General features: G+C 38.3%; 1 protein-coding gene across 2 annotated transcripts; it reads right to left on the bottom strand.

Annotated features, from left to right (window-relative positions):
- Window positions 1-1,711: 1,711 nt before the first annotated feature.
- Window positions 1,712-7,502, bottom strand: LOC109238227 (ALBINO3-like protein 1, chloroplastic). 2 transcript variants are annotated; one of them, XM_019404654.1, is made up of 12 exons: window positions 7,020-7,502; window positions 5,966-6,076; window positions 5,787-5,861; window positions 5,559-5,619; window positions 5,302-5,375; window positions 4,948-5,052; window positions 4,310-4,420; window positions 3,404-3,507; window positions 2,991-3,248; window positions 2,820-2,915; window positions 2,606-2,708; window positions 1,712-2,367 (listed from the first exon to the last, which is right to left on the bottom strand). In XM_019404654.1, exons 1-12 carry the CDS (start codon window positions 7,380-7,382, stop codon window positions 2,299-2,301), a joined length of 1,530 nt encoding a protein of 509 aa, XP_019260199.1. In that variant the 5' UTR covers window positions 7,383-7,502; the 3' UTR covers window positions 1,712-2,298. The 2 variants fall into 2 exon arrangements, with proteins under 2 accessions (XP_019260199.1, XP_019260198.1); XM_019404653.1 differs by having other exon boundaries at window positions 2,606-2,915; window positions 7,020-7,501.
- Between the last annotated feature and the right edge of the window lie 11,781 nt (window positions 7,503-19,283).

Raw genomic sequence — 19,283 nt, 5'->3', positions numbered from 1 at the left:
AAATTATCACATGGTACGATGGGAAAATCCCAAATTATGTAATTTTTTTCTTCTTTCTAAAAGCCATAACCAATTACTTTTGTCAATATTCCCAAATTGGAAAATGAGAAATTTTTTAGGAAGAGAGAAATTCATAAGAAATGTTTTTTGAACACAAGGTGGTCCACTCTTATACTCCATCCGTTCACTTTTACTTGTCAACTATAGACTTTGTACACCACTTAAGAAATGATAAATGAAGTGCATAATTTATCATGATACCCATATTAATTGATGCATATTTTTAATGGATTTGAGAAAATGATTTGAAATGAGTAATTAATACTGTGGGTATAACAGGAAAAAATAAATTGTCTTCTCTTGATATGCTAAAAGTGACAAGTAAAAGTGAAAATCTATTTTTAGAATACTGGACAAGTAAAAGTGAACAGGGTGTATATTATTATTATTATTATTATTATTATTATTATTATTATTATAAAGAGGCAAAAGTTGCTATACCAAAATAAGATGCAAACGTTGCTCCCATATTGTTGACAATCTTTGGATATATATCTTAAATCAAAATTCTAGAGAATATTTTTACACCTGTTATCCTTCTATTGGTTTGACTCCTTTCCTTTCTTAGGCATTTAAATATTTTGATTGGATCGTTTTTAAATTTTGTTTCTAGATAGTTGCACTCTTGATGGAGATTGAGTCATATTCACCACCAATAATTGTGACCTTTATCCAAAAACAATAGGATATACTTATAATCTCTTAAATAAACAAAGAACGAATCATTTGGACTACGTCATGTTCTGGCTTACAAGAAGTTGTCTACTAATTAATCTTTGTTTTAAAAATAATCCAGTCTGTAGTTCCAAATAATCTTTGTTTTAAAACTAATCAAAAGCTAAAATTTCTTATCTTGTACGTAATTGTACTATTTTGGTGAAGCCACGTGATAGGCCGTCCAAATAAGGGTATTTTTGAATTTTAGTGTAACGGTAGGGACTCAGATAGCCAAATAATATAACGGAGAGTATTATTAAACCATTTCCGCAAGTACAATGATATTTTTAACCATTTTCCGTATTATAATTGGCACAACCATTTATTTTGAGGAACAATGAGAATATGCGTTGGGTACAGCACGTTGCAACTACGTACACGGGCAAGTCATGATAACTTGAGTTACAATTACTAATGTCTCAATGATCTTCAAAAACCAGTCTTCTTTTGAGATAATAGCCCAAAGTTTTGGAACCATAAGCTATTTCCACAAAATAATTAAACATTAATAATTGCAATTCCAGATCTTTACATTGAAATTCCAGACACTTATGCTCCTTTGTAAGTAGAGAAATTTTTAGAAATCACTATTGTTTAGTGACTATTAACTTACTATAGCTATTATATACATAATTACTTCCTATAATTAGTTGTTATGGTAGTGTATTCGCTGTACTCGTGAATAAGCAGTAAAAAGCGCCTAAAATCAGGGCAGTCCAGCTATACGTGCATGTATTCATATGTATTCGCGTCATATATTCATGAATACAGTAACGACAATCACTCTACTAGACGTAAAATTTCCTTGTAAGTATAACCAAAACACAAATACGTAAAGTTTATTGTTTTACTGGACGAGGAAAGCGTCCTCCTTTCTTTTAGCACACATAACTTTTCTAAGGGCCAACTACCGCACAATTCGGAACACGATGAATAATGAATCCAACCTTTTACCCTTCTCCATATAGACACCGGTCTTCTCCTTGCGACAAGTTCAAACTTGTAATATACGCTACTGAACTCACACATCACGTGCTATGCTTCTATCAATAAACTTCCGCTATGCGTGGGGTCCGGGGAAGGGCCAGACCACAAGGGTCTTTTTACTACAGACAAGTAACAAGAAAAAGAAAAAAGGGCCCCCCAACAAATTGAGATGCAAATCTGACGCAATATAGCATTGCTCTACAACAATCCTACTTTCTGGTTTGGTATATGCTATTTTAATATCAAACCTATGATGCTAACCTTTTTTAGGTACTAAAGCAGATCCTTTACACTACAAATCCAACTATGCTCTTTAAAGAATCCGCAGCGATTGCCATTCTGAACATCATAATTTACAACTTTGCAGCTTCCAAAAGTAAAATCTTGTTAGAACCTGGTCCCTCCAAGCTGCAAACACAATAATAGCAGCGGGTTTAGAGATGTCGCAAGTTCCTTATGAACTTCAGCCGACTCAATGGACAACCAAATAAGCTTGTAAAATGTATAGCCTTTTGTTTAAGTTGCTTATCAAGTTCAGTCTTCTTGTACATCTTCAAGTGGAAGTTTGTTATCTGTAGCTCTGGTAGAAGTAACAGTTTCACCCTGAAAGTGGGAGTGGAAATGTATAATCAGAACTAGGTCAATTAACAATCCCATAATCCTACATTCACTTGCATACAAGTAATATTGCTTTCAATTTTTGGCTTCCCAGAAGAGAAATATAGAAGCCAATGAGACCCTAAAAGTTTGCGTGAATAGCAAACAACAATATCAATTTGATGCAAGTGATATCCGTCCAGATCTTGTAGTTTAGTTTTGAACCAAAAGATGATATATTTACCTTCTTTCGTTCGTCAGAAATATGCTGATCCACTCCACAGTTGTGATCATCTGAAATTTCACCAATCTGTTTTCTTTCATCTTCCTTCACTTCAGAGGAAGCACTATCACCATTTACAACACGATAATATTCAGAAGTGGAAGCATTGAGACTCTTAGAGATAGAATCACCATTAACAGAATCAGTTCTGATACTATTTTCTATCTCAACTGACTTCTCTTGTTTCTTATTGGCTGCTATTTCAGCTTTCCTCTTCTCCTCCTCCCTCTGTTGCCGTTTTCTTGCTTCTTGTTCTTTTAACTGCTTAAACCTGCAAAAATAATTAACAATGAAGTCCTAACCACCAACTTCTCACCTCCAAACAAGGTCAACAAGTCTTTCTAACCTGTCACCCTGGCGGGGCCTATCTGATGTAGGATTCTCGTCTTTCTTTTGAGTTGTTGCTGCTTCAGAAAGTTGTCTCTGAATTTGAGGTTGTTCTTTCCTAGAATTTTCATCACTTAATTTCAGGTTTGGAATTTTTGCACCCCCACGTTGCTCTTTCCTAGAAGTATCATCACTTAATTTCAGCGCTGGAGTTTTTGCACCTCCAAACTTCTGAAGCCATACTTGTTGAGCGGTACTAAGTATGTTGTTTGTGAACCTGCATAAGATGGTAAAACAATCCTGAGAGATATATTAAGCATAGGAGAACAATAGTGGTCAATAAATTGGATAATAAAGTATAAAAGGATTAAAGAAAATGAAAATAGGAGGAAAAAACTGCTGTTTCCAAACGAGTAATAAAGAAGTGCTTACCAATATAGGCTCAGACCAGAAGGAACTGATAGTGAAAAGTAACCAAGCATTAGAGGGAGAAACTTGGTTATTGCTTGAGAGTTCTTCACATTTGGATCATTACTCTGAAAATTAATTAAAAAGGGTTTAGTAACTAAACAGGAAAAAGAACAAAAATAAAATGAAAATGGTTTAGAAGATAAGTGCTACAAATTGACATCTTAGTGAGAGTCTAATCAACCACTAACTGGCCAACAGAATTAAAGAATTGAGAGTCGGAATGAATAAGCTAACCAGACAATTCACTTTGCAATAACAACCAAATTCAGTTCTCAAGTTAGAGATATGAAGCACAAAGAGTAGCAGAGAACACCATCTCGAGTCAAGGTTACATTACAATACAAAGGTCAAACACCATCAGTTTTTTCTTCATAAAATATCGATAACTTCAGGAACCAACAACATGCCCAACACTTGGAAAGGTAGCAAGTGAATATTATTCATAATACATAACCACAATTTTGAAGTATCAGGACTTCGATGTAGAAGCCATTCATGAACCAGCCAACTCTAAGAAGATGCAATGGTATTACAACAAAAATTCAGAGGTTGGATAAACAGGAACCTGTAATTTACGAGCATAGTCATTTACAGTCTAACAAATGGAATTGAATGCAATTGTTGACACAAGGTACAAGAGTAAATGAACCATGTATCTAACAACTGGAATTGAAATACAAATGTGAACACAGGGTACAAGATGGTACATTTACCATGTACAGTATAGGTAACCCCAAAATAACAAAACAAAATGAGGTTAAACAACAAGAGAGGAAAGCGAGTTGAAGGAAATCATCATAAATGCAGAAGGAGAGGGGCTATCTCTTTTGTCCTGCATAAAAGGAGACTAAGCTTTCATTGACCAACCTGTTGAGATGGTTGCATAATTTGAATAGAGATGTACTGAGAGACAACCAACAGTACAGGCAAGACAAGATACGCAAAAGTATCGGACCAACCAAGGGGAGGATGACCATCCTGTAAAATCCAAGGATAAGAATCAGTCCTAACGCATTCTTCAAGGTGAAGCAACTAAAGAAATATTGCAATATGCATCAAGCAATAAACTGAATTGCAAGATTTGGTTATTCTAGATTATTTTTTATTAATACAAACATCATCATTCTAATGCAGTATGCTTCTTTAACCAGCGACAGCCTCACTTGCTGAATTACTCAAATAAGACCTGCCATCTTTATAGCTAGTAGAAGCAACAAAATCTGATGTGTTAGGTCGCACCCCAGAGGATCATATTCTATATGCATCTAAAATCAATGAAGCATAGAATAGCCATAAAGCATAAACAACGCATCCTCACATTGCAGGCACCATAACCCGAAAAAAGAGAATGAAAGAAAAAAGACAAGTGAACTAAACAAAATATGCAATGCTACATCAATAACATGTCCATGAAGTTTTCAAGCTAAACCCACCCCCCCCCCCCCCTAAAAAAAAAAAAAAGAAGAAGAGAAATGAGGCAAGGCTGGACAGAGCAGATGACTCACCACAAAAGGGAAAAGCCAAGAGGTGCCACTTCCAGTTTGTCGAGCAGCAACTGTTGTTGGACCAGCTAGTGAGGGTATCCAGAAGAAGCCTTCTGTCAGAAGCCCCTTAATGTAGTTAAAAAAGAAAAAATTAAGTATTAGAGAGGCTTGAGTGAAACTGTAGAAACCTAAAGTGTTTGCTAAAGTATACAAAAGGGTGAATTGCCAGCAGCAGTAGTTTGCTTTTCACTTATCAATTGTTTTTTCTTTTGCTTTCTCATTAGAATCAAAACTGTCTCCCTTTTTAGCAAGCGTTATTCAAGTAAAAAGCCTCTCCAGAGAAGGGGTGAACAAGTAGAAAAATAGCAGTTTTACCTCATTTGCCACGTTAGAGAGGGCTCTGTAAAGCCCAATCCATATGGGTATAGTGGCAAGGGTCGGCAGACATCCTGGGGGTAGATGATAGAAATGATTAACACATATCAACAATTACTGAACTCGGACAATATTTAAATTATCAGACCAAAAAAATAAATATTGCCACACCCCACATGTATGGTGTATAAGGATTTACAACCAAAATTGTCAACCATAAGAAGCTTTTGGATTGAAAAAGGAAGTACATATGAGACCTGCCAGTGGATTTATGCCAGCTAATTTATAAAGACGGGCAGTTTCAAGTTGAATCCTCTCCTGGAAAAACATGTATATAAGAAGTTAAAATAGTTGAAGCAAAGTTTTTACACTGGACAAATGCAAGAAAATGCCACAGGGGCAGCTATTCATTTAAGCATGTACATCCTCCAGTAATATTCCACTGACTAAAGATGAAAAATATGTGAAGCTTGGATATAATTAACCTGGTCTCCAGCATATCGCTCCTGAATAGCCTTTATTTGAGGTGCCATAGATCGCATTGCCATTGCTGACTCTACCTAAAATTGATTCTCAAAGATAGTAAACCACCTAAGCCTTCATAAGCAAGAATTTTTTTTGTAATTTGTACTGTAAAGAGAAGACATGAAAGTAGACCACTGACCTGTTTTTTCGTTAGAGGAAAAGTTGCAGCTTTTACTAGTATTGTTAGTAGAATGATTGCAAAACCATAAGAATACGGCACATGTAAAGTTGAGAGTCCATCCTTCAAAACCTGGACATATCACAAGTCACAACCACTTTCTTAATTGTTTTCTCTCTTTTCTTTTTCTTTGGCGTGTCTTAACATATGAGTGAGAGATAGAAGCATGAGATAGAATTAAGCTTTGAATCAACCCATACATTACAATTGGATAAAAATATGCTATCTTTCCAACACTAAGCAGAAGAATGTGACATTTAGGCTGCAAAATATTTCTCTTTCCATTTGATAGAGGCATGAAACAATCTTGCTTACATTGTCCTCTCATTCCAATGATACCACCAAATGAAGCAACTAATAGACCAGATAAGTTCCAGACACCAAATAAAGGAACCAACTTTAACAATCTTACTCTTTAATGATGAAGAGCAATATAGCCATATACACAATTCTTAACTGCTCAAAATTATGTTTTGAATAACGATTACATTGTTCCGTAAAATTTGCAATTACATACCCAACTAGCAATACGAAATTCTCAATCAATCAACCAATAACACGTCAATCCCAATATAGTTGGAGTAGGATATATGTATCTTTTGTATTTGTTCAGCTCTACTTGAGTCTGCTTCATTCCAATACTATTAGCGTTTCTCAAAACCGTACATTTATGCCTATGAGGTCTCCTACAAAAAGCCTTAATTCCAACTGTTTAATATAGTCTATATACTAGTTTCACCAAAACGGCTAATCAAAGAACCCCATAATTCAACTTCCAACTATAGCAACTTTGTCTCCATTCTTCCTTGAAAAACTACAATTCCAAGAATCAATTAGCCAACTGAAATTTCTAAAACCTATCAAAATTAGAACACAAAAACGAAGCAAAAAGAATTGAACAACGAAAGAGCATCATAACATTGTAAAAAACGAAACTTTAATATTAACAAACCTTCAAAACAACAAGAGGAGCCATCATAACATAGTAAAAACGAAACTTTAACATTCAACGAACCTTCAGAACAGACTCCATTCCATTGGTAATACCAGAAAGCCAATCACTATTCTGTTTACTACTTTCAACAGTGCTAACAACCGTATCAGCAGAACCAGAAACAGCAGCATCAGCAACTGTATACAAAAACCCTTCAGCCCGAGCAAACAGGTCCTTGAAAAGCACCTCTGCAGTCTCCGGGTCAGGAAACGGATCCTGACCCAACCCGAATCGAGCTACTCCGAGCACGCCCCGTGAAAAGGGTTTGTAAGTTGGAAGATTTCCAAAGTGGGTTCGGTGAAAAACTGGGTTTAGTGTTCTTGTCCGTTCTGTAAATGGAGACAATAGAGAATTGGGTCCGAGGGAAGTGAAAAAGGTTGCCATTTTTCCTACCAGATTTTCAGGTTCTTGAAAACCCCTTTAAGGCGGAGGAGTTGGGTTTTTAGAAAGATTTGATTTTTGGTTGGGGTTTTGTGTGAAAGAGAAGAAGTTCGAAGAAGAAAAAAAGATTAAAATCTTGAAAAATCTAAGTGGACATTTGGACACAAGAATTGCAGTAAAATTTCGGAGAAAAGGTGAATTTTTTTTTTTATGAATATAATCTAGAGTTATTTTTGTGAGTGATTTGAAGCGAAAATTTTAAAATATAACAGTATACGGTTGAAATCGCGTATGTGTGATTTCACGGGCTCGAGGAGTCGCTTCAAGCCCGAGTTCAGGATGGGTCGAGTTCGAGCCCGATGGACCAAGCTTGAGCCCCATGATAGAGTACAAGGCTCGAGGATCGAAGTACGCGATGGGCACCGGAGCCGAGTATGACCAATCGTGAGATGATGCCGTTATGAGTTTGTAATAGAAAGAGAAAGATTCACGCAACGTCCCCAAGATCATGGTGTAAATTCAAGAATAGATTTGTACGAATTAGTACAAATCCGTACTAGGCGGTTAGACAGCTGTCCCAATAAGATTCCTTACTGTAAATAGAAATGTACCTTATTTAGGGTTCCCTGCTATATAAAGGGGACCCCAATTATTTGTAACCATCATCAATCATTGGCAAAAGAATATACTCTCTTACTTTCTTGCTCATTATTCATCAGAATTATCTTTTAGCTTATTTGCCTTTACTTTACTGTTCTTGTGGACCTACCTCGAGGCCATCACAGCTCGAGGTCAAGATTGGCCTAAGCACTGGTTTGATTCAACTTATTTCCTTAACTTATACGTTTGATTTCTTAGTTATTAATTAGTATTGAATTAAATCACATATCTTTAAAACCATAAACAAGTTTAATTGTTAGTCGTATTTTTGAGGTAAACAGTTTGGCGCCCACCGTGGGGCTAAAGATAATAGTGGTTATTTCAGTACTGATCCTGATAACGCACGTTATTTTTACACTTGTTCTTGTCAAAAAAATTTTGTTCTCGGGTTAAATCATGTCAAACTCATAAAATGCACCCATACACGGCGATGATGGTCTTGGATTTCATAGGGAAAACAACAATGTAGTTGCTCCGGGAGCCGGTGTACCGCCGATTAACCCTGGGGAAGTGCCAAATGTGGAACCAGTCAATCTTAGTTCACACATTGCTTTGAATGCGGATTTAGGCGCAGACCCCGAAGGGAGTGTACGCAGGGAACTCCGATCTGGTAGACAAGGAACACAAGGTATAGGAGATTGGGGAGTTAGCCTCCAAGTAATATTCGAGATGTTACAAGCTCAACAGATTGTTATCGTTCAGCTTCAAAGCCAGCACAAAACTCCAAGTGTGGTCGAACCAGAAATCACTTGCCGTACTGAGCCGGTGCCAAAAAGATCAAACGGTAATGGCTCGGAGGCTGATCCCACGATTATGAGGATGCTCGAAGAACTCACCAAAAGAATCGATTCGGGGGAGAAAAAGATGGAGGATAATGACAAAAAAGTGGAAACGTATAACCCCGTATTGATCAAATAGCGGGGGCACCCCCGGTCTTGAAAGGTTTGGATGCCAAGAAATTTGTACAAAAGCCATTCCCTCCGAGTGCGGCTCCAAAGCCCATTTCTAAGAAGTTCTGTATGCCCGATATACATAAATAACGGGACGAGCGATCCTAATGAACACATTACCTCGTACACTTGCGCGATTAAAAGAAACGATTTAAATGATGATGAGATCGAGTCGGTTTTGTTGAAAAGATTTGGGGAAACTTTGTCAAAGGGAGCAATGATTTGGTATCACAACTTGCCACCAAATTCGATCGATTTGTTTGCTATGTTAGCAGACGCCTTCGTGAAGGCACATGCCGGGGCCATAAAGGTTACAACAAGAAAATTGGACGTGTTTAAGATAAGATAGAGGAATGATGAGATGCTAAGGGAGTTCGTATCCCGATTTCAAATGGAACGAATGGAATTACCATCGGTCTCGGATGATTGGGTATGCAAGCTTTTACACAGGGGTTGAACGAGCGGAGTTCGATCGCGTCACGACAATAGAAGCAAAATCTGATCGAGTATTCGGTCGTGACTTGGCCAGATGTACATAATCGTTATCAGTCGAAGATCAGGGTCGAGGACGACCAGTTGGGATCCCCCTCAGGCTCAGTTCATCCAAATAGATTGGCAGATAAGGCCCCGAGGGATACAGACAGGGAACCAAGATCAAATAGGGAACGGTATCAGCCATATGTCGTGGATCGAAGAAACAACGGTTCAGGGTGCAATCCTCCTCGGAATGATCGAAGAAACGATTGAGGTCAACATTCTCGGGGACTTATGAGTAAGAATAGTTTTGATAAACATACCGATCCTGCTGAGGTACCTAGGTTATCGGAGTACAATTTCAGTATTGATGCATCAGGGATCGTATTGGCTATTGAAAGGATCAAAGACACCAGGTGGCCCAGGCCTATACAAACCGATCCTTCTCAAAGAAATTCAAACTTGATGTGTAAATATCATGGCACACATGGCCATAGGACCGAAGACTGCAGGCAGCTAAGAGAGGAGGTAGTTCGATTGTTCAATGAGGGTCATCTTCGAGAGTTTCTTAGTGATCGAGCAAAAATCACTTCAGAGAAAGAGATGCAAACAGAAAAAATGAGCAAGAAGAACCGCAACATGTAATTCATATGATCTTTGGCGGTGTCGATGTTCCACAAGGGCATATATTCAAATGTACCAAGGTGTCAATTACCAGAGAAAACAGACTCCGAGTTATGTCCCCGAGGGCATCCTATCGTTCGATGACGAAGAAGCGGAAGGCATTTTCTAGCCGCACAATGACGCCCTAATAATTTCTATTTTGTTAAATAAAATTCTAGTTAAACGTGTTCTAGTGGATCCAGGTAGCTCAACAAACATAATCAGATCAAGGGCCGTGGAGCAGCTCGGCCTATAGGACCAAATTGTACCTGCATCTCGAGTCCTAAACGGCTTCAATATGGCAAGTGAAACAACGAATGGGGAGATAATCCTACCAGTGAACGTGGCTAGGACCATCCAAGATACAAAATTCCATGTCATTGAAGGCGACATGAGATATAATGCACTACTCGGGAGGCCATGGATTCACAACATGAGAGCAGTACCGTCAACCCTTCATCAGATAATGAAATTCCCAATAGTGGATTGTGTGAAAATAGTTTACGGGGAACAGCACGCTGCAAAGGAAATGTTTGCAGTCGATGAGGTGACACTGATACCAGTGCCTTCGACCTCGAAAAAATCGAGCACCAAAGATAAGCAAACGGCCAAATAGTAATCACCGTCCCCAGCCTCGGCCGAATCGTAGAAACAGGTAATCGAAGAAGAAGAAGAGGATTTCCTTACCCCTCGAACTTTCGTTGTTCTCGAAGAGTCAGATGTAACCAAGTCAACGGTCGAAGAGCTGGAACAGGTCATACTGATCGAGTATATGCCCGAGATAAAAGTATACCTGGGAACGGGGTTAACCCCCGAACTCAGGGAAAAACTCATTCGATTTCTTATCGATAATATGGATTGTTTTGCTTGGTCCCATTTAGACATGATAGGGATCCCACTAGAAATAACAACACACCGGTTAAGCCTCGACCCCAGGTTCAAACCAGTAAAGCAAAAAAGGAGACCCCAGTCCGAGGTGAAGCATGCAATCATAAAGGATGAGGTAACTAAACTTCTTAAAATAGGGTCTATTCGGGAAGTAAAATACCCCGAATGGTTGGCCAACGTAGTTGTAGTCCCTAAAAAAGGGAACAAACTTAGGATGTGCGTAGATTATAAGGATTTAAACAAAGCATGCCCTAAAGACTCCTTTCCACTGCCTAACATCGATCACATGATCGATGCCACAGCCGACCACGAGATCCTTACCTTTCTCGACGCCTACTCCGGGTACAATCAAATTCAGATGAACTCGGAGGACCAGGAGAAGACCTCGTTTGTCACTAAGTTTGGAACATACTGTTACAATGTAATGCCCTTCGGGCTAAAAAATGCTGGAGCTACATATTAGTGCCTAGTTAACAAAATGTTTGAGGAACAGATAGGAAAATCAATGGAAGTTTACATTGACGATATGTTAGTTAAGTCCCTGCGCGCAGAGGACCATTTAACTCATTTGCAAGAAACATTCAAAATCTTGAGGAAGTACAGCATGAAGCTTAACCCAGAAAAATGTGCCTTTCGGGGTCGGTTCGGGCAAGTTCCTCGGCTTCATGGTATCAAATCGGGGAATCAAAATCAACCCCGATAAGATCAAGGCCATCGAAGATATCACTATCGTAGATAGTGTGAAAGCCGTACAAAGGTTAACAGGACGAATAGTCGCCTTGGGTCGATTCATTTCGAGGTTATCGGATCGAAGCCACAGGTTCTTTTCCTTACTTAAAAAGAAAAAGGATTTCGCATGGACCCCAGAATGCCAGCAAGCATTGGAAGAATTGAAGCGATACTTATCGAGCCCACCTCTGCTTCACACTCCGAAGGTATATGAAAAGATTTACTTATTTTTGGTAGTGTCCGAGGTAAGGGTAAGTAGGGTACTAGTTCGTGAAGAGCAAGTTACGCAGTTCCCTGTCTATCATGTAAGTCGGACTTTAAGAGATGCTGAAATACATACCCGCACTTAGAAAAATTAGCACTTGCATTAATAAGCGCATCCAGAAAGCTTAAGCCATATTTCCAGTGTCACCCGATATGTGTGTTAACCACCTAGCCTCTCCAAAATATTTTGCATAAGCCCAAGTTCTCAGGCCGATTGGCCAAATGGGTAGTCAAACTTGACGGGTACGATATCGAATATCAACCCCGAACGGCCATCAAGTCTCAAATCTTAGCTGACTTCGTGGGCGATTTTACACCAACCCTTGAACCCGAAGTGGAAAAGGAACTTCTGTTAAAATCGGGTACATCGGGGATATGGACCTTCTTCACGGACGGTGCCTCGAATGTGAAAGGATCCAGGCTTGGCATCGTTTTGAAGCCACCTACAGGTAATACTATTATACAATCTATTAAAACTTCTAGGTTGACTAATAATGAGGCCGAGTATGAGGCCATGATTGCAAGTCTCGAGCTAGCTAAAAGCTTAGGGGCAGAAGTCATTGAAGCCAAGTGCGATTCTTTGTTGTGGTAAACCAAGTAAACAAAAGCTTTCAAGTTCGAGAGGATAGGATGCAAAGATATTTGGACAAGCTACAGGTAACCTTGCACCGCTTCAAAGAGTGGAATCTAGATCATGTGCCTCGAGAACACAACAGTGAGGCTGATGCACTTGCTAACTTGGGGTCATCAGTTGAAGAAGAAGATATTATCCCGGGGACTGTCGTCCAATTATCGAGATTGTGGTCGAGGAGGGTCATGCCGAGATAAATTCTACAATCTTGACTTCGGATTGGAGGAATAAGTATATCGAATGTTTGAAAAACGGAAAGCTCCCATCGGATCATAAAGAGTCAAGGGCTCTACGAACCAACGCTGCTAGGTTCACATTGGATGAAGATGGTAGCGTTATAGGTGCTTCCTCCGGACGAGGGTATCACGGACCTTGTCGATGGATTCCTGAATGTGTACTTGTACCCTTTCGCACTGGGCCCCCTTCTAGTCGATGGATTCCTAAAATCTCGTAGACTGTACATCTAGTCGGATTATCGAAGCTGCTAATTATAATAATTATTAAAAGCCTATAGGCATGATCTCTAGGTGATTTATGCTTGGGCAGTGAAACCATTGAAAACTCAGAATTATTCGTCTTTGGTCCTATTGGCATGCTTTCTCAGCAAGTAGCAACAACCTATAGGCATGTTCTCTAAACAATTGGTATTTGAACACGTACTCCTTTTGTTTATCCCTATAGGCATGTTTTCTAGGCGGGTAGGGTGATAAGAATAGCTGCAATGGCAGTTTAATTAATCAATTAGGGTCCAATAGACATGGTATCTAGATGAGTCATGTGGCTGGAAATATAAATAGAAGCAAGTCTTAACTATTTAACGCAATCTTATAGGCATGATATCTAGCAACACATAGCAAAAGAGCAAGTTGAGAAAATAACCAATGATGTTTAAATCCTATAGGCATACTATCTTATAGCGTATAGAAGTAGATCATGTGATCAAGTGTTGCGGCCAAACGCACACGCAAGTATACGCGGTCGTCAAGTAATAAAGTAACTAAAAGTCGGATGTCGAACCCACAAGGACTTGTGATTAACTATTAACTAAATTAGACTATCCTAATTATCTAAACAAGAATTAAACCAAGAAGTATTTGATTCTAAACTAATTAAAATAAATAAAAACAAATAATGAACTTTGGACAGAGAATGAGCAGATTTTTATGATACCAATGTAATGAAAACGATCTAGGGTTATGGGCTATCTAACATTCCTATTGTATTCTTCAATTGAATTAACTCACTAATTTATCTAGTTTGTTGGTTGACAGGGTTAATATTGTTCATAAGAATCTGTCGAGTTCTTACTCGCCTATTCAAGCTAACCTAACGCCTATATGTCTATGGAATTAGAATCAACAAGAACGCATTTATAATTCATGTAAATCAACCAAGCAAGGCAATTAGGCATATGTCTATCCTAACCGCGAATCCGTTCCCCGATGCCCAGGTTCAAGAACTTGCTCTATTCAATCCTATATGCAATCTAGAATTCCCACTTTCGAGTTCAACTCTAGATTCGTGGATAGTATTCAATTGGTGATCAAGCAATCAAATAATTAAGTGCAGGATTGAATAAATAAACCAATATGATAAACTAAGAAATCAAAATCAATATCCGAATAACAATAGTCATGAAAGAACCACAACCCTAGAACGTGAAGTTTAGCTCCACATAGACATGGTAGCAAAACAACAAATCATACAAAGAAGCATAAAAAGACTAAGTTGGTGGAAGAAAAGATGAAACCCGGCCTCCACGGCGGCTCTGTGCTTGTGTTTTCCTCTCAAAAACGTCCTTCCCCTCAAAGTGGTGTTTTAGGATGTATTTATATGACCTAGGGTTGATGAGGGCGGAATTTTTCAATCCAACTTCGGATGGGAGAGCTGGAATCCGCGTCTGCCTTCGCGTCTAGACGCGGACTTTGACGTGGATCCGCGTCTGCCTTCGCGTCTAGACGCGGACTCTGACGCGGATCCAGCTTTTGAGATTCTTCCATTTCGCGAAGCGCTCCGTGCCTTTGCTTCGCTTCGCTGTTTTGTGCCTTAACTTTTCTCCTTTTTCGCGTCCGACTTCGTGCCACGCACGAGAATAGACGAGCTCCCACTCCTTTAATTTCTTCTTTTTGTGTCGAATTGTCATCTTTTGATCACTTAGCATCCAAACTCGTTCCTACACATAAGAAACACATAATAAGTATATTTCACTTCGTAAATTATGTAATCTCCCGCGACACACACAAAAATTAATATGCAAATAAACTAAAAAATATGCACTTTTCATCATTTATCACCAAACATCACTACCCCACACTTAAACGTTGCTCGTCCTCGAGTCAACTAACAATTCACACTATCCTTGTGCACTTTGTTTTTACACAATTAAGGCACACTACACCAATGACCATGGTTGATAGCAACAATTAAACATTAGCATATGCAATCACATACACTTCCCTTTTTCTTATGCCAACTTCAAAAATATTCAAACAAAGACAACATGCTCATAACAATCCTAGCCTCACAAACCGACTCAATGTCACAATGTACTCATGGCTTGAACACCCAACATCCTAGAGAAGTCTAATAATGTTACCTATCCTTCGTGAAACTATGTGCCCTCACAACCAAAGCAAGAGAGTAAGTTGAATCCACACATTCGAATCTCATGATCAAATATATTTTAAGGACTCATATATATCAACAAAAAAAAAATCGCTCGCCCTCACAAAAGAAGTCACATGCATGTAATTGGTACCATAGGCTTGCCCTTAATGTAAATCTCTACTAATGTAGGCTCGCTCGATCTAAAATCAATTAGGACTTTTTAATGGTTGTAATGTGGGCTAAGGGACGGGTAGGATATATTTAGGAATAGTGACTAACCCTCCTAAGCACTTTAACACACCACATAATCAAATTTAAGCATAAATTCTTCAATCCACTTTACTTTCACAAACAATATCATCCCAAAAATGCTCCCTTCTTCTTTAAGCACTACATTAATTCATACCCACTAGCAGGAACAAGACAACAATGTATTCATCTCTATTTTTTTTTCTTTTAGATTATTCTTTTTTTTTTCAATTTCTGCTAGTGGTGTATTATTTTACAAAACAAGTGCACCTTTCTTCCTTTTATTGGTTTCACTCAAAAGCCACCCCACACTAAGTTCCTTCTTACTTTTTTTAGCGCTCATCTCACAATTAAAGTGCTTTAAGAGGAAAAGGGATCAAAACAATATCAATTAAGAATATAAAGGGTATAGGCTTGTAATGTGGGTGCCAAATAAAAGTCTATAGGCTCAAAAGGGTTAATTAGGGATAAATTTTATTTGTGATAAGTAATAAAGCTCAAAAAAAGATCAAAGAAAGCCTAAAATCATTTTTCAAACCAAACATCACCTAAAATTTTGCTTCAACTCACATACCGGGCAAGTTCTAGACACAAGTATAATACATAGACTATACAAAAACATCACCACACATGGCACATGACTCACTAAGAACGGTCTCATTCCGACTCTCAAACAAATGCAAGTATTCACGGAGCCACGAGATATTAAGCATGAAGCACAAAGTGAACATAAGTAAGAAAACGAGGCATAGGCATCACAAGACATGCTATCCAACTAAGCCCCATCATCAATAATTTCAAATCATAGGGAAGATACTACACATGCCAAAGCCTAAATATGCTACTATCAAACAAGTCAAGGGCGCCTAGGTTCATCATTCTTCCTCCATTTATTCCCTAAATTCTAATCTACTCTAAAAATAAAAATAAAAAAATACTACTACCCGGTTCAAACTACATCCCATGAAAAAGAACCGAGGCACAAAGAAAAACCACGGGGGATTATTACCTAAAGAAAGCTAAAAGACATATTTTTGTATTTTTTGTTTAGACTTTAATCCCCCAAGAAAGCTGTCCACAAAATCCATCGTCGGGAAAAGTCCAAATTTTTTTGATTTTTTTTTCGTTTTTTTTGTTTTTGTTTTTTTTTTTAAAAAAAATTACTACACTAAGAACGAGTACTATAACTAAGCTAACATAGCACAGAAAATCACCCAGACAATCTCCTCACCCCACACTTAAAATTGTGCAATGTCCTCAATGCACACTAAAAATAACAAGAGGGTAAAAGAGACTCCCTGGTAGGCCAAAGGCCGAAGCATTAGCAGCTCACGGGATACTCAAACTTCTCCCAGGTACGATCCTTTGTGCGGTCACCCTACACTTATTTCAACCACATAGCTCACTTTTGCACACTTCCAGTGGCTTTTCTTCTATGCTCATAATCCTACAAAAAATGCTACAAAGATAAAAAATAAAATAAGCAAAAATAAATAAGAATAAAAGAAAACAGTAAAGTTGGGTTGCCTCCCAACAAGCGCCTAATTTAAAGTCGCGGCACGACTTGAACCAATTTTTGTCTCCACCTTGAACTTATGAATTGTACCCCTAACATGGTATCCAGTCTGTGGCTATGCACCTTTGGTGGGGCTACAAAGATAACCAGGCCAAGTAATAAATTTTTCACTCTGCACCTCTCGGCCTTTAGATGAGGAATGTAATTTTTGCTTTTCGGTACAACAAATTCAAGAATATAGGCGCTCTCATCCTTACTCTTTGACTCTCTCATAGGCTCAGATGGCTCGATTACTATCTTACTATCTAAACACAATGTGGAAAAATGATTGGAATGAGGTCTAATGCGCCCTAACTCATGAATTTTACTACTATTTGCATCCCCATATTTACACACACTCAAGTCTCCCAAAGTAATGTTATCTACTCCCTCATATGACTCTAGAACACTCTTCTCAATATTTGCATCCTCAAGAAAAACATGGTCTAGTGATTGGTATTCTCGTTTTAGCTCCTCAATTTGGTCTAGAAGATTTTTTTTCAGCTTCACACAACTCATTATTAATTTGTTGGGCGTTACACGCATCAACCTTTGCACTCAAATCTGCATTTAAGTTATGTACAGCCAAGCCAAAATTATCAATTTTATGTGCAAGTTCATCTCTCTCCTTAGACCAATCATTTACCAACGTTGTTAGAAGACAACGTCGTTCCTCATATTTCCTTAATTGTGAATATTCTTCCCAATACCAACCCTTACTCCCATATTCAAATTCAGACCTCCTAGAAGTCAGGCCATGACAAGACCAAAAATACGAGCCATAAAAGTCTTTTGTCAACCAAGAGTCTTCATCAATAGCCTTACCTCCGTATATTTCATCCCCAGATGTCATGCTGAGAGAACTAGGAACACACTAAGAGAAAAATATCAAATATTTGTAAAAATAAAAGTATATACAAAAAAAAACAAAATAAAATAAAATAAAAAATAAAAAATAAAATTAAAAGTCTAATCTAGAAAAATAGCTAATTTCCAAGTCCCCGGCAACTGCGCCAAAAACTTGTTGCGGCTAAACGCACACGCAAGTATACGCGGTCGTCAAGTAATAAAGTGACTAAAAGTCGGATGTCGAACCCACGAGGACTTGTGATTAACTATTAACTAAATTAGACTATCCTAATTATCTAAACAAGAATTAAACCAAGAAGTATTCGATTCTAAACTAATTAAAATAAATAAAAACAAATAATGAACTTGGACAGAGAATGAGCAGATTTTTATGATATCAATGTAATGAAAACGATCTAGGGTTATGGGCTATCTAACATTCCTATTGTATTCTTCAATTGAATTAACTCACTAATTTATCTAGTTTGTTGGTTGACAGGGTTAATATTGCTCATAAGAATCTGTCGAGTTCTTACTCGCCTATTCAAGCTAACCTAATATGTCTATGGAGTTAGAATCAACAAGAACGTATTTATAATTCCTGTAAATCAACCAAGCAAGACAATTAGGTATATGTCTATCCTAACCGCGAATCTGTTCCCCAAAGCCCAGGTTCAAGAACTTGCTCTATTCAATCCTATATGCAATCTAGAATTCTCACTTTCGAGTTCAACTCTAGATTCGTGGATAATATTCAATTGGTGATCAAGCAATCAAATAATTAAGTGCAGGATTGAATAAATAAACCAATATGATAAACTAAGAAATCAAAATCAATATCCGAATAACAATAGTCATGAAAGAACCACAACCCTAGAACGTGAAGTTTAGCTCCACATAGACATGGTAGCAAAATAACAAATCATACAAAGAAGCATAAAAAGACTAAGGTGGTGGGGGAAAAGATGAAACCCGACCTCCACGGCGGCTCTGTGCTTGTGTTTTCCTCTCAAAAACGTCCTTCCCCCTCAAAGTGGTGTTTTAGGATGTATTTATATGACCTATGGTTGATGAGGGGCGGAATTCTTCAATCCAACTTCGGATGGGAGAGCTGGAATCCGCGTCTGCCTTCGCTTCTAGACGCGGACTTTGAAGCGGATCCAGCTTTTGAGATTCTTCCATTTCGCGAAGCGCTCCGTGCCTTTGCTTCGCTTCGCTGTTTTGTGTCTTAACTTTTCTCCTTTTTCGCGTTCGACTTCGTGCCACGCACGAGAATAGACGAGCTCCCACTCCTTTAATTTCTTCTTTTTGTGTCGAATTGTCATCTTTTGATCATTTAGCATCCAAACTCGTTCCTACACATAAGAAACACATAATAAGTATAT

This window comes from Nicotiana attenuata, unplaced genomic scaffold, assembly GCF_001879085.1.
Source record: "Nicotiana attenuata strain UT unplaced genomic scaffold, NIATTr2, whole genome shotgun sequence".
Taxonomy (NCBI): domain Eukaryota; kingdom Viridiplantae; phylum Streptophyta; class Magnoliopsida; order Solanales; family Solanaceae; genus Nicotiana; species Nicotiana attenuata.
This window is presented reverse-complemented; position numbering and strand designations above follow the sequence as displayed.

Excerpts from the sequence above, each read along its gene's own strand:
- LOC109238227 (XM_019404653.1), bottom strand. The coding sequence starts at position 7,382 with ATGGCAACCTTTTTCACTTCCCTCGGACCCAATTCTCTATTGTCTCCA. Across the intron at positions 5,862-5,965 it reads TTCCTCTAACGAAAAAACAG|GTAGAGTCAGCAATGGCAAT; the intron begins GTCAGTGGTCTA and ends AATCAATTTTAG. Across the intron at positions 3,508-4,309 it reads TTATGCAACCATCTCAACAG|AGTAATGATCCAAATGTGAA; the intron begins GTTGGTCAATGA and ends ATTAATTTTCAG.